This window comes from Lynx canadensis, chromosome A1 (genome assembly GCF_007474595.2).
Source record: "Lynx canadensis isolate LIC74 chromosome A1, mLynCan4.pri.v2, whole genome shotgun sequence".
Classification (NCBI taxonomy): Eukaryota; Metazoa; Chordata; class Mammalia; order Carnivora; family Felidae; genus Lynx; species Lynx canadensis.
In genome coordinates this window covers 107,163,513-107,179,929 of record NC_044303.2, presented here as the reverse complement: position 1 = coordinate 107,179,929, position 16,417 = coordinate 107,163,513, and the positions used below count along the sequence as shown (strand labels likewise).

General features: G+C 41.4%; 1 protein-coding gene across 1 annotated transcript in view; it reads right to left on the bottom strand.

The window, feature by feature from the left end:
- Positions 1–16,146, bottom strand: part of CHSY3 (chondroitin sulfate synthase 3) — a 291,788-nt gene extending 275,642 nt beyond the window's left edge. Inside the window, exons 1-2 of the mRNA XM_030317441.1 lie at positions 15,339–16,146; positions 12,615–12,898 (exon numbers count right to left, since the gene is read on the bottom strand). Coding sequence (XP_030173301.1) covers positions 12,615–12,898; positions 15,339–16,146 — 1,092 coding nt within the window. The remainder of the gene's footprint in view (positions 1–12,614; positions 12,899–15,338) is intronic.
- Positions 16,147–16,417: the final 271 nt, after the last annotated feature.

Below are 16,417 nucleotides of genomic sequence, written 5' to 3'. Positions count from 1 at the left end.
ATCACATACTGTGCCATAAATGTCCCACACCTTTCTAAGACAGGGTCACCTTAAATGCATGTTATCATTCAAAATTATTTGTATGTGGTTAAGCCTTAACTAGAGTGTTGTTTAATAGTTAGGACAGTAAATGAACAGAACGTTAGAATTCTGAGGGAACAGCAATCCCTTAATTTTTCAGTTTACTCAGGCTTTCTTATTGTTCAATCATATCAAATAATGACTCAGATGACTAAAGAAGCTGAATTTTTTATTTTAATGAAATTTATGACTAGCTCAAATACCTCATTATTAAAAGGCACACCTTTGCTCAAAACATGTAACATGTTATTATCAAAGGAAAATGCTGTATCAGTTGTATTACTGAATACATTTATTTGCATGATGAACACTAATTCATTCGATAGAAAAGAGACTGAAATAAATGTTTCTAAAAACATAGGGGGTTTTTTGGAGACCAAGACAAAGCAAGCAGACGTAAAAAGTTGACTTGGAATTTCTTCAGGAAATTAGTATACTTATGATCAATTAAGGAGGAAAAATATCCAAAGCTTTTAATCTAAGATAGTATTTATGTCGTCATGGAACTTATTTCAAATTGTGTGGAGGCATCTTTCTCACTTACTATTTTCCACAATTTGTCAGAATCATCTTATAAAGCATATGTTGTCACAATTCAAGTGATAAGGCATCCATTAACAATAACAATAAACTAGCTAAGACTACAAAATATGGAAAAACCACACCATGTTTCTCCTTCAACTTGGAATGCAATTTCATTTTGTACAAGGAAGAAAACAATGTAGCAGAAAAGAAGCTGCATAAAATCAATGCATGATGATTTCATCTGACAAGCGAAATGGGGGTGGGAAGGGTAGGTGTGAGGAGGTTACCGCTTTTAGTTAAAAACTAAACTGTGAATAAGAACCAAGAAAAGATGTTTGAACGACTGAATTTTTGATCCAAGTCCCCACTTATGCTTCTCCATACATATTAATATACTCTGGGGGCATAAACCATGTTCATGATACAGCAAAATCAGCATTGTAGAAGAGTGAAGCCCCTAAGTTAACAGGAAGATGCCAGGAAGGATGTACAATAGCCCTTTAAGAATGGCACAACTATTTTAACCTTAATGGTTATGTTATGAAGAACTTATATGTAGTTAAGATTTTTATGGTATAGCTCTCTGGTATTATAAGCCCAGAGAAACACTTCCAGAACATATCCTTTTGTGAAATAATGGAATTTTCTAGGGTGTTTATAGCCTTCAGGGGGCCAACATGAGACATAAGACATTCTGGCTTGAAATTAACTCTTTAAGGAATCTAATAAAAAATCTGTTTAGTCCTAAGAAATGGTTTTTAAGCCCATAGAGAAATATCTTTATCAATATAGAGCTATATTTTATTCGAAACAACATTTAATTGAATGAAATAAAGACACATGCATTCTCTGGCTCCATTTAACTATAAACATTAAGAAGATAAATACACACCATTCTGAAGATGAGTCTTAGATGAAATGTAAAACTCCCTCATAGGGAGAAGAAGAATCATTGAAATTAAAATTACTTAATGCTTGAATATAAAGAATCGCACTAAAACAGAAACCAAAGAAATAGAACTTGCAATTCTCCTAAGGTACATGCTGAAACTGGATTGGCTGAACTGTTTTTTTTTTTTTTTTTTTAACAGTGAGGACTTTCTAGTTACTAAAAATACACCTACAACAAAGGAAGTATAAATATATTATATGACACACAATTCTAACAGCCAAGTTGGAAAAAATTCTTCTGTAAATTACAGTATTTAAAATACGCATCTCATTCTCACTAGAAAATCATTTCATCTTCTAGAGAATATTTTAATAAAAATTTCAACATGTGCGTTATCTGCCTCAAAATATCAGGACTCATAAGCATACCTGGGCCAGGCAGTTAAAATAAACATGCAAGGGAAGCCTATTGTTAGAATTAGGATATGAAGGGGACTGAAGACTGCCGGCCTCTCCTAAAAGCATCTGAAAACAAAAACAGAAAACCTTAAAACACTCCATGAGCCAAACAATGTTTAAGAGCCATATGCAGCCTCCCAAGCTGCCAGATTGCAGCTCAGAGAACTAGAAAAACAGTAGCCAAGATAGAGCTCTACCACAAAAGCGAACTTAGCCAACAGTAGATGCCAATAAATTCTCACACTCACAGAATGAATAAAATAGAATGATTTTTCACGAACATGCTTTAGTTAGTAATCTTTACTTATACAATTTGAGGTATAAATGAGTACAACAGCAACCCATGAAGTGTGTTGATTAACATATGCCATATGTCCTAGGACTCTAGATGTTTCTACCTCCAAGTACCAAAGGGAGAATCATAATTCTGACTCTCCAATGGTCTTAGGCACACAGAGAACCAGTCCATCTGAGGCTGATCAGCAACTAAAGGCCTCTTTGGTCAGGAGAGGTCAAGTCATTCCTGCACCCTAGGAGTGATCTGGGCGCATATTCTGTGATCTCTTGTGACATAGGAGCTGGTCTATCATAAGCACGTTAATTTACTAAGAACTTGATGAAAAGTGGTGCATACCAAATGCATTTGTAATCTATTTTATATATCATTAAATACAGAAAGAAAAAAGTAAAAGGGGAGGAGATGACAGAGAGAGAAACAAAGCAAGAAGCCCCCATGCAAGACATTTTTCCCAGACCATGAGGACCTTACCCCAGGGAGGAAGTAAAGCTATCCATCATTTCCTGCAAAAGTGAGCACCACAGGAACAGGTTCTAGCTTCTTGAAAGCCAAGTTCCTGGTGTTCATATAGTTGATTGCAGAATGAGACACTATTAACCTCTGTTTCTACTGAAAATTCCAGAGAAACTCAGAAAAAGGGGCTATTGTTCCGGCAACCCATCTAGAAACCTATACAATATTTTTTTTTTTAATATTGAGTCTGATGTATTTGACATTCCTTAAATATGTATATTAGATCACCACTTGTTAGATACTATTTTCCACACTGTTTTTTTAAGATAAACTATTATTATGGTGCTCAAAGACTGAAGCAAATATGTGTAATGCATCATTTAAACATGCAGACTTCCATGTTTTATAGTAAGTTCTACTGACATGGAATCCCCATACTTTCAGTATTTTTGAAACTTTCTTGCTCTTTGCCAAAAAACCTTAAAGTTGGATTCCTTAACTGAAAAGAATTCAGTTTATTTTTAGTTTGACTCTTTTGATATAGACAAATCATTCATTACTAATCATTAAAAAATATAATAAAATATCGATGAATCCATGTTATGTATAATACATGATCTATTCAGCAACAATTATGGCTATAATAATTAACATTTATTGAAAATTTACTGTGTACTAAACACTATATGAAGGGCTTTACATAGGTTTTCTCGCCAATTCACTTAATCTTCTCCAAAAATTATGTAGCAGACACTGTAATAATGTCCAATTTCAGTTGAACTAAACAAGGCTCAAAGAACTAACTTACCAAAGACAAGAGAACTCAAACCCAAGTTCAAGTGTATCCTCTCTCTCTCAATTAATGCTAAATTGTATATAAAACAGAGAAAGTATACTTTCATTGAACAGTAAATAATACTAAAAGATTTCTAGATTTTATAAAAATTATAATTTATCATAAAGAAAAGCTACAAAGTCTATATAGTTTAATTATGTTTGCCCAATCCTCTTCCTGGAAGATCTTCAAGCCTGTTTATCATTTTTAAAAGATAATATTGCACCATGAATGCTTCATATATTTAAACTCAAAATTCATAGGCAGTGCTCTTAACTCTGTAAGAACTTTTATTAGGAGGAAAAGCCAAACAAAATTCTGAAATCCATGAAAGGTATAGATAAAGGAAATTCAAGATTTTAAGAGAATTCTATCACAGATGGATCTTTTAAAAGAAAAAAGAAAACAAAGTTAAAGATCCTTTCATAGCTTGTTATACGACCAGATGTACAATTTCATCTTTACTGAGGACACCAATGTACAGTAAAATAGATTCTTTTCAAATAATGTGAACAGTAGCAAAGAATGGACATCAGATGAACTAACCTAAAATCTAAACTGGAAAACCCTAGTTTGGCTGTGATCCAACTGATCTACTCAGGAGTCCCATATAACACAGAACGCATCCTAATATTAACATGCTTAAATTATTACTTAATTGTATATTTACCATTACTAAATTTATTAACAGATGCTATTTATTTTTTTTTTTTAAATTTTTTTTTCAATGTTTATTTATTTTTGGGACAGAGAGAGACAGAGCATGAACGAGGGAGGGGCAGAGAGAGAGGGAGACACAGCATCGGAAACAGGCTCCAGGCTCTGAGCCATCAGCCCAGAGCCCGACGCGGGGCTCGAACTCACAGACCGCGAGATCGTGACCTGGCTGAAGTCGGATGCTTAACCGACTGCGCCACCCAGGCGCCCCAACAGATGCTATTTAATAAATACCTTGGCCATGAAATGTTCCATCATTCCTTTAAATAACACCTGAGACTTTGTACTACCAAAGCAATGCCCCCTCAAAATTCTGTTTAAATAGCTCTTTAAAAACTGATATTCCAAAACAAAGTAAATTCTATGTAATTGTTTAGCAAAAGATAAAGTCAACCTTCTAAAACAGCACAACTTTAGAGAATAATATTTTCTTTTGCGAGGAAAAAAAGATAGAAATGATTTCTTCATATAGATTGTGAACTCAGTTGATAACCTAGTATGAGTGTAAATTTAAATGTATTTTGAAAAGTTAATGAAAATACTGTGATCATGATGTTACATCTTGTAAGATTTGCAATTTCTTGATTTATCTGTTCTTTTATGTCACTTTATGATATGACCTAAAGTTCCACTATAAAATGCCTATATTAAAAATAAAATATTAAGTCGATTCTTGAGCATGTAGGTCACCTGAGTTTACTTTACTCTCCTGGAACATAAATGGGTACACAGCTAGATGAAATGGGTTCACAGCTAGATGAAGACGGCAGGATCAACGAAAACTTGAAGGGAAGGACATTTAAACAAAAGGTTCCTTAAGACCTTCTATGTGATGTTAAGGCAATAAAGTACCAAATAAAACATTATAAGTTTCCATCTCTATTTTTAAATATCAATAATTTTGTTTACTCATCCATACAGAGTGAATGTCTCCAAAGTTGTATCTTCATATAAACAAAATCAACCTAATGTGTTTTCTATACTGTGTATTTGTTTTATGCCTTTCAGTTAGTTTTATGGTAAATGGAGAAACAAATATTTTTCAGTGAGTTTATTCTAAAATACCTATTTTTAACTATAATGTTCTTGCATTGCAAACATTTTTATTCTACAGGGTAGTCATAGTTATACAAAAGAAAAATTACAATTTTAGTATCAAAAGAAATGAGGTAATAACAATTTTAAATTTGCATAGTACATATTCCAAATAACTATTTATTGATAATTTTTAGTTTCTTTAATAGATAGAAGAAATATTCCCTAAAAGTGTAAATACCACAAAGTATTAAAAATAAAGCAAAATTAACTAAAATAATTACACAGTAATTACTAAAGTAATTACAAAGTAACTGTGTAATCTTGAGGTATCATGACTTCTCAAGGAACCTATTTTCATGTTTCTTCTATACCAGGAGACAAGAAAAATTTGAAAAGATAAAAAAATGAGTTAAGTTATAATTTACATATGTGTGCAGCTGAGTATATCAAACTCCAACGACCTGAAAACCAAACTACTCAAAACTGCAATACACCAAATGTCAAATCAAATTCTTACTAACACTAACCTTTAGGAAAACTATTTCAAACAAAATTGTATTTCTCTTCAAAACAAATTTCTGAAGGAAAAAAAAATCCCAGAGTATTTCATAAAACTAATTATCACAATAAAAGAACAGTTCCTAACTCAGATTATATAAACAACAGCTGCTGTTCAGGAAATAGAACGGCAGACAGAGACCAATTGTAGGGAACCAGTCATAATACTAAACAGTTACTTAACATCTTCATAACTTCTTCTATTTTCCCAGGTAACAAGCCCCCTTTATTTTGTGAATAAATCTATCATAAATGATACCCTATGAGTTAACTTTTCCTATGATTTAAAAACATGCATGTTGAGGAGGCGCAGGAAGATGGCGGCTTAGGAGGACGCTGGGCTCACCGCGCGTCCTGCTGATCACTTACATTCCACCTACACCTGCCTAAATAACCCAGAAAACCGCCAGAGGATTAGCAGAACGGAGTCACCGGACCCAAGTGCAGACGAGAGGCCCACGGAAGAGGGTAGGAAGGGCGGCGAGGCGGTGCACGCTCCACGGACTGGCGGGAGGGAGCCGGGGCGGAGGGGCGGCTCGCCAGCCAAGCAGAGCCCTCGAGTCCGGCTTGCAAAAGCGGAGGGGCCTGACGGACTGTGTTCCGACAGCAAGCGCGACTTAACATCTGGGAGGTCATAAGTTAACAGCTCTGCTCGGAAAGCGGGAAGGCCGGAGGACAAAGGGAGGGTGAGCTGCGGAGCCCCCGGACGACAGAGCTCAGTTTGGCGGGGAACAAAGGTGCTCGCCAGCGCCATCTCCCCCGCCCATCCCCCAGCCAAAATCCCAAAGGGAACCGGTTCCGGCCAGGGAAATTGCTCGCTCCGCGCAAACACCCAACTCTGTGCTTCTGCGGAGCCAAACCTCCGGCAGCGGATCTGACTCCCTCCGGCTGCCACAGGGCCCCTCCTGAAGTGGATCACCTAAGGAGAAGCGAGCTAAGCCTGCCCCCCCTCCCGCCGTGCACCTTGCCTTCCCACCCCAGCTAATACGCCAGATCCCCAGCATCACAAGCCTGGCAGTGTGCAAGTAGCCCAGACGGGCCAGGCCACCCCACAGTGAATCCCGCCCCTAGGAGAGGGGAAGAGAAGGCACACACCAGTCTGACTGTGGCCCCAGCGGTGGGCTGGGGGCAGACATCAGGACGGACTGCGGCCCCGCCCACCAACTCCAGTTATACACCACAGCACAGGGAAAGTGCCCTGCAGGTCCTCACCACACCAGGGACTATCCAAAATGACCAAGCGGAAGAATTCCCCTCAGAAGGATCTCCAGGAAATAACAACAGCTAATGAGCTGATCAAAAAGGATTTAAATAATATAACAGAAAGTGAATTTAGAATAATAGTCATAAAATTAATCGCTGGGCTGGAAAACAGTATACAGGACAGCAGAGAATCTCTTGCTACAGAGATCAAGGGACTAAGGAACAGTCACGAGGAGCTGAAAAACGCTTTAAAGGAAATGCAAAACAAAATGGAAACCACCACAGCTCGGATGGAAGAGGCAGAGGAGAGAATAGGTGAACTAGAAGATAAAGTTATGGAAAAAGAGGAAGCTGAGAAAAAGAGAGATAAAAAAATCCAGGAGTATGAGGGGAAAATTAGAGAACTAAGTGATACACTAAAAAGAAATAATATACGCATAATTGGTATTCCAGAGGAGGAAGAGAGAGGGAAAGGTGCTGAAGGGGTACTTGAAGAAATAATAGCTGAGAACTTCCCTGAACTGGGGAAGGAAAAAGGCATTGAAATCCAAGAGGCACAGAGAACTCCCTTCAGACGTAACTTGAATCTATCTTCTGCACGACATATCATAGTGAAACTGGCAAAATACAAGGATAAAGAGAAAATTCTGAAAGCAGCAAGGGGTAAACGTGCCCTCACATATAAAGGGAGACCTATAAGACTCGTGACTGATCTCTCTTTTGAAACTTGGCAGGCCAGAAAGAATTGGCACGAGATTTTCAGGGTGCTAGACAGCAAAAATATGCAGCCGAGAATCCTTTATCCAGCAAGTCTGTCATTTAGAATAGAAGGAGAGATAAAGGTCTTCCCAAACAAACAAAAACTGAAGGAATTTGTCACCACTAAACCAGCCCTACAAGAGATCCTAAGGGGGACCCTGTGAGACAAAGTACCAGAGACATCACTACAAGCATAAAACATACAGACATCACAATGACTCTAAACCCATATCTTTCTATAATAACACTGAATGTAAACGGATTAAATGCGCCAACCAAAAGACATAGGGTATCAGAATGGATAAAAAAACAAGACCCATCTATTTGCTGTCTACAAGAGACTCATTTTAGACCTGAGGACACCTTTAGATTCAGAGTGAGGGGATGGAGAACTATTTATCATGCTACTGGAAGCCAAAAGAAAGCTGGAGTAGCCATACTTATATCAGACAAACTAGACTTTAAATTAAAGGCTGTAACAAGAGATGAAGAAGGACATTATATAATAGTTACAGGGTCTATCCATCAGGAAGAGCTAACAATTATAAATGTCTATGCGCCGAATACCGGAGCCCCCAAGTATATAAAACAATTACTCATAAACAGAAGCAACCTTATTGATAAGAATGTGGTAATTGCAGGGGACTTTAACACCCCACTTACAGAAATGGATAGATCATCTAGACACACAGTCAATAAAGAAACAAGGGCCCTGAATGAGACATTGGATCAGATGGACTTGACAGATATATTTAGAACTCTGCATCCCAAAGCAACAGAATATACTTTCTTCTCGAGTGCACATGGAACATTCTCCAAGATAGATCATATACTGGGTCACAAAACAGCCCTTCATAAGTTTACAAGAATTGAAATTATACCATGCATACTTTCAGACCACAATGCTATGAAGCTTGAAATCAACCACAGGAAAAAGTCTGGAAAACCTCCAAAAGCGTGGAGGTTAAAGAACACCCTACTAACGAATGAGTGGGTCAACCAGGCAATTAGAGAAGAAATCAAAAAATATATGGAAACAAACGAAAATGAAAATACAACAATCCAAACGCTTTGGGACGCAGCGAAGGCAGTCCTGAGAGGAAAATACATTGCAATCCAGGCCTATCTCAAGAAACAAGAAAAATCCCAAATACAAAATCTAACAGCACACCTAAAGGAAATAGAAGCAGAACAGCAAAGGCAGCCTAAACCCAGCAGAAGAAGAGAAATAATAAAGATCAGGGCAGAAATAAACAATATAGAATCTAAAAAAACTGTAGAGCAGATCAACGAAACCAAGAGTTGGTTTTTTGAAAAAATAAACAAAATTGACAAACCTCTAGCCAGGCTTCTCAAAAAGAAAAGGGAGATGACCCAAATAGATAAAATCATGAATGAAAATGGAATTATTACAACCAATCCCTCAGAGATACAAACAATTATCAGGGAATACTATGAAAAATTATATGCCAACAAATTGGACAACCTGGAAGAAATGGACACATTCCTGAACACCCACACTCTTCCAAAACTCAATCAGGAGGAAATAGAAAGCTTGAACAGACCCATAACCAGCGAAGAAATTGAATCGGTTATCAAAAATCTCCCAACAAATAAGAGTCCAGGACCAGATGGCTTCCCAGGGGAGTTCTACCAGACATTTAAAGCAGAGATAATACCTATCCTTCTCAAGCTATTCCAAGAAATAGAAAGGGAAGGAAAACTTCCAGACTCATTCTATGAAGCCAGTATTACTTTGATTCCTAAACCAGACAGAGACCCAGTAAAAAAAGAGAACTACAGGCCAATATCCCTGATGAATATGGATGCCAAAATTCTCAATAAGATACTAGCAAATCGAATTCAACAGCATATAAAAAGAATTATTCACCATGATCAAGTGGGATTCATTCCTGGGATGCAGGGCTGGTTCAACATTCGCAAATCAATCAACGTGATACATCACATTAACAAAAAAAAAGAGAAGAACCATATGATCCTGTCAATCGATGCAGAAAAGGCCTTTGACAAAATCCAGCACCCTTTCTTAATAAAAACCCTTGAGAAAGTCGGGATAGAAGGAACATACTTAAAGATCATAAAAGCCATTTATGAAAAGCCCACAGCTAACATCATCCTCAACGGGGAAAAACTGAGAGCTTTTTCCCTGAGATCAGGAACACGACAGGGATGCCCACTCTCACCGCTGTTGTTTAACATAGTGCTGGAAGTTCTAGCATCAGCAATCAGACAACAAAAGGAAATCAAAGGCATCAAAATTGGCAAAGATGAAGTCAAGCTTTCGCTTTTTGCAGACGACATGATATTATACATGGAAAATCCGATAGACTCCACCAAAAGTCTGCTAGAACTGATACATGAATTCAGCAAAGTTGCAGGATACAAAATCAATGTCCAGAAATCAGTTGCATTCTTATACACTAACAATGAAGCAACAGAAAGACAAATAAAGAAAATGATCCCATTCACAATTGCACCAAGAAGCATAAAATACCTAGGAATAAATCTAACCAAAGATGTAAAGGATCTGTATGCTGAAAACTATAGAAAGCTTATGAAGGTAATTGAAGAAGACTTAAAGAAATGGAAAGACATTCCCTGCTCATGGATTGGAAAAATAAATATTGTCAAAATGTCAATACTACCCAAAGCTATCTACACATTCAATGCAATCCCAATCAAAATTGCACCAGCATTCTTCTCGAAATTAGAACAAGCAATCCTAAAATTCATATGGAACCACAAAAGGCCCCGAATAGCCAAAGGAATTTTGAAGAAGAAGACCAAAGCAGAAGGCATCACAATCCCAGACTTTAGCCTCTACTACAAAGCTGTAATCATCAAGACAGCATGGTATTGGCACAAAAACAGACACACAGACCAATGGAATAGAATAGAAACCCCAGAACTAGACCCACAAACGTATGGCCAACTCATCTTTGACAAAGCAGGAAAGAACATCCAATGGAAAAAAGACAGCCTCTTTAACAAATGGTGCTGGGAGAACTGGACAGCAACATGCAGAAGGTTGAAACTAGACCACTTTCTCACACCATTTACAAAAATAAACTCAAAATGGATAAAGGACCTAAATGTGAGACAGGAAACCATCAAAACCTTAGAGGAGAAAGCAGGAAAAGATCTCTCTGACCTCAGCCGTAGCAATCTCTTACTCGACACATCCCCAAAGGCAAGGGAATTAAAAGCAAAAGTGAATTACTGGGACCTTATGAAGATAAAAAGCTTCTGCACAGCAAAGGAAACAACCAACAAAACTAAAAGGCAACCAACGGAATGGGAAAAGATATTTGCAAATGACATATCGGACAAAGGGCTAGTATCTAAAATCTATAAAGAGCTCACCAAACTCCACACCCAAAAAACAAATAACCCAGTGAAGAAATGGGCAGAAAACATGAATAGACACTTCTCTAAAGAAGACATCCAGATGGCCAACAGGCACATGAAAAGATGTTCAGCGTCGCTCCTTATCAGGGAAATACAAATCAAAACCACACTCAGGTATCACCTCACGCCAGTCAGAGTGGCCAAAATGAACAAATCAGGAGACTATAGATGCTGGAGAGGATGTGGAGAAACGGGAACCCTCTTGCACTGTTGGTGGGAATGCAAATTGGTGCAGCCGCTCTGGAAAGCAGTGTGGAGGTTCCTCAGAAAATTAAAAATAGACCTACCCTATGACCCAGCAATAGCACTGCTAGGAATTTATCCAAGGGATACAGGAGTACTGATGCATAGGGGCACTTGTACCCCAATGTTCATAGCAGCACTCTCAACAGTAGCCAAATTATGGAAAGAGCCTAAATGTCCATCAACTGATGAATGGATAAAGAAATTGTGGTATATATACACAATGGAGTACTACGTGGCAATGAGAAAAAATGAAATATGGCCCTTTGTAGCAACGTGGATGGAACTGGAGAGTGTGATGCTAAGTGAAATAAGCCATACAGAGAAAGACAGATACCATATGGTTTCACTCTTATGTGGATCCTGAGAAACTTAACAGGAACCCATGGGGGAGGGGAAGGAAAAAAAAAAAAAAGAGAGGTTAGAGTGGGAGAGAGCCAAAGCATAAGAGACTGTTAAAAACTGAGAACAAACTGAGGGTTGATGGGGGGTGGGAGGGAGGGGAGGGTGGATGATGGGTATTGAGGAGGGCACCTTTTGGGATGAGCACTGGGTGTTGTATGGAAACCAATTTGTCAATAAATTTCATAAAAAAAAATAAATAAAATAAAATAAAAATATTCCTATATAAACAACAACAACAACAACAAAAAAAAAAACATGCATGTTAAATTTCCACCTGAAAATCTCCCAAGAAAACTTAAAACTGTTTGGAAACAAAGAGATGCAATTATACACCTAACCAAAACAACAACAGCAACAACCAACCAAGTACCAAATGCTAAAAGCTACAACCCAAGAGAATAAAATTAGTCCCCTTGTTAGAGACAGGAAATGGATAAGCACGTATATCAACACCAATAAAGCAAATAGAGGGGAAAGAGCATCTTCCAGAGATGTGACCATATATACAGATTCCTGCTTAAAGTTAAGGGCCATGTTAATAAAAAACACCTCCCACAGGCCTCGGCTCTGTGAAGAAAGTTATTCCCCACAATCACCCTTGTGTCCATACACGGCTGATGCTGTCATTTCCAAGCAAGAGAATAAACATAGTCATTGCCCCAGGCAATAAACTGGCAAGAATCTGTAACATGTGAACATTTTCATCACAGCCTGTCTTACCTCATAAGACCAGACGCACTGAGTTCCACCAAAGCGTCGAACACATCGTCCTACTTCCACGTCCTCATGAGTCGTGTACATTTCTCTGAGGCATTCACCAATATGTGGCACCATCCTCCTGAGAACCTCTCGACTGAAGATCATGCCAGGTCCTCCCATACAGAAGTTCTCTCCAGGCTCCAGCCCCAATTTTCCAAGTTCTTCAATGTTCCCCAGGCCAGTCTGGCCCAGGTAGAGAGGCTTGCTGCTATTGAGTGATCGAAGAAACTCTTCTAACTTATCACCTACAAAGAGAAAGGCAACAATCTCTCCTTTTCCTAATTTCATAATCATTTAGAACATACAAAGTAAGGGAAAGACCTTTCAACATTGTGCACAAACTCCCCAAAAGTCATAATACAGCTGAAAGGAAGAAAGACCTCTCTGAATATTCTATTACTTTAAAACTATGAAATTTCCGTTACTAATTAAGTCATAATAAAATGTTCTTAACCTTCTACTCAAGGTCACTGGAAAACCTTAAGTATAATAATCACCAGACTTTTTTTTTGTAAAAGGTGAGATTATGATAAGGAGATTAATGATAAATTTCTTAGCATATCTGAGTTAATGATAAAATTTTCAGAAAATAACAACATTTATATTCAGCACTGATTGGCAGATTGTTGATATCCGATTAGTATTTTTTCCTGATAAATTGGTCGTGTTTTGTCCTGAACTAAACTTGAGTCACATACAAACAAAAATTGAGAGAGAGAAAGAATATTAAAGTTGTGTTGGAATTTAACTTGGGAACTTTGAAAAGCACCTTTTTGGAAAAAATAAACATTTGTTAAAATAATAATATAATTGGTTTCCTTACAGTATGTAAGTTCATCAAGAAAAACCACTTAAACGTCAAATTGTGTAGCTAAAACACATTTGGTATTCTACAAAGCGACACAATGAAGTAGCCACCTTCTTTATATTCCCAGTCAGCATCTTTACTATCGTTTTTTGATGAGAACTCATCTGCAGTCATTTATCTTGAAGCCACGCCACACCTCCCCCCCTCCCCCTTGGATTTCAGTGAGTTTTAGCTATTATTGGGTTCTTAATCCAAAATGCATTTCATTCTTAATAGAGATGGAATGAATATGGCACTTCGGTGTTCTGAAGGACAGTCTTTCAAACCATTAAGAGAAATGACAGAAGTAGATGCTGTTCGTGCATTTTAGAAATTCTCTGTCAAGTGTGGCAAACTTCTGCCAGGAAACCTTTGTGACTTCAACCATACACAGAAGACAAGGGGACTAGAAGGGATCTATCACTTATAGCTATAGATAGCTATACATCTGAAATCTGTCTGTAAGATACCGTATTCATTAGAAAGGCAACCATTTATTTTTGTATCGAATCACCAATGGAATGACTTTGCTCTTCCCAACCTAACCCCAAGAAATCTCTAGTTATTACTCCACATTCACTCCCTGAGCCAAAACGGAATTTGTTTGTTTTTCCTTGAATCCTGTGAAAGACTACCTGGATAAGCAGAAAGCAACGAGGCTTTCTTAACAGTAAGGAAGGGCTGCCCCCCTTTGACCAAGAAGCTGGGAAATGGAGGAAGCACTGGGAGACCCTACTTCAACACAACCCTGAGACTTCCCTTGCGCCCATCTCCATCTCCACAGCGGGCGGTACTGGGAAGATTTACTCCCGCTCTTAGGAACTTCTCCCTGCTGAGTTTAGAAACCTCTGGCCAGAGCCACCCACGATGAGGGTGAAAGACCGCGCCTCTTTTAAAACTGACAAAGTTTTCTCCTGCTGTGGCTGCGCGTGGTTTTGGGGAAGGACTCCAAGCCTCTGCTTATCGCCGCCGCCACCAAGATGGATTGGAAAGGATCCACATTAGTACATGCTAATACAGCTTGGAGCTCCTGGGGTCTGGATAAGTCACCCGCGCTCTCACCTTCTGCGCACCACCAATTCCTGAAAATGCTCTCCTCCGCCCGGGGTTTTATTGAGGTGGACGGGGGGCGGGGTGGGGGTTAGGGCCCGACTCTGTGCAGCACTGCTGTGGCTGGAAGGAGGTGCGCGCTGGAGCGATGTGGGTGTGGGTGCTCAAGGACTCCCGGTGCTTGACGGGGTCGTAAGAGAGGGAAGGAAACGCAGAGGGAACGGTCCCGAATAGCGAAAATAATTCCTTAATCTCACCATTTCTGAAACCGCGCTAGATCCAATCAAAACAAAAGCGTTGTGGAATAACGCTAGAACACCCGTATCCAGACCGGCTCTCGCCCGCTTCCTCGGTCTTCCCTTCCTTTACTGAGGACACGCCCCTCTAGATAGATTTGGGAAACTACTACCACCCGGGCTTTCGGAGGATGACAGAGTAGGAAACGCCTTTGGCTAACCCTAAAGTCCCTTTCCTCAGCGTTGACACAGAGTGAAGAGTAGGGGCAAGCGCTGGGCGGAAAAGAGAACAGCAAGAGTGAGAAAGGCTAATAAAACCGGTCAGGTGTGAGGAGGGTCCAGACTGCAGCAGAAGAGGAGGAGCGGACTAGGCATGGTGGGCGGATGCGAGGGGTGGGGACCGAGGGCTGGGGGCTGCAGGAGCTCAGAGCACGTGCTGGCAGCAAAGCAGAGAGGGGCTGGGCAGGGATTAGGGCTGGTTGCAGAGGAAGGATTCGGGAGAAGAGGGTGGGGGGCAGCGGGCAGGCGGGACAGCCGGCGCTGGGAGGTCACCTTTGATGTAGACATCGTCGTCGGCGCGCATAAACCACTCATACTTGTCCAGGTAGTGGTCGTGCATGTACTTGATCATCATGAAGGACTTTTTCTGGGGAGGGTAGGAGTCGTCCACCCCCGGTAGCGCGATGACAGGCAGGGGTGGCGGGGGCTGGCTCATTCCGGCGTTGGGGTGCTGCTCACTGGAAAAAAACTCCACGCGGCCGGGGATGAAGCGCGCCCAGGTCCGCTGCGCCGCTAGCGCGCGGCTGCCCAGGTACTTCTGCGCGGTCATCACTCCCACATACAGGAAATCCCGGGGTCGGGAGCTCGGGGCGGCAGCGCCCCCGTCCCCGCTGCCGTTGTGGCTACTCCCCGGCCGGCCGCTTCTCCGCTGCCCAGCCGCGCCCCCGTCCTCCTCCTCGGGTTCCCCTTCGGCCCCGGGGGCGCCTGGCAGCCCCGTTGCGCCTTCGGGCTCGCGTCCTCGCCGCCGCTGCTGCAGCGGAGGTGGCTGTTGCCAGGGGCTGCTCCGAAAACTGGTTGCTCCGGGCGCTGCCTGTGGCAGCGGCGGCCCCTGAAGCTCCTGGCGCGCGGGGGGCGGCGACTGCTCCAGCCGCGGCCGGGGCTGAGGTTGGGGGAGCGGCCGCTGCGCGCCAGCGCCGGGGCCAGCGGCCGAGCGGCCGTAGTAGGAGCAGAGGCTGGAGCCGCGTCTCTTCCTCTCGCTCAGCTCGGCCACTCTGGGGGCGATGAGCCAGGACGCGGCGGTGAAGCCCAGAACCAGCCCCAGTGCCACGCTCATCCACGGGCGGCGGGAGCGCACGGCCATCGCGACTGCCCCCGGCGCGGACGCTAGCTGAGTGGCTGCGGCGCTGCGCGCGGGTCCCGCGGCTCACACCCGCCCCTCCTCCGCCTCAGCGCCCCCAGCCCGGGCCGCTGCCCGCCGCCGAGGCGCCGACGCCGGCTCACGGTCGGGGCGCTCCGGGCGCCTGGCCCACTGCGGGTTGCCGCTGCCGGCCGCGCTCCCCCGCTCGGCTCTAGGTCCGGGCTCCGAACGAGGGTCGGGAGTGAAACTTCTCCCGGCGGCGGCAGTGGCGGCG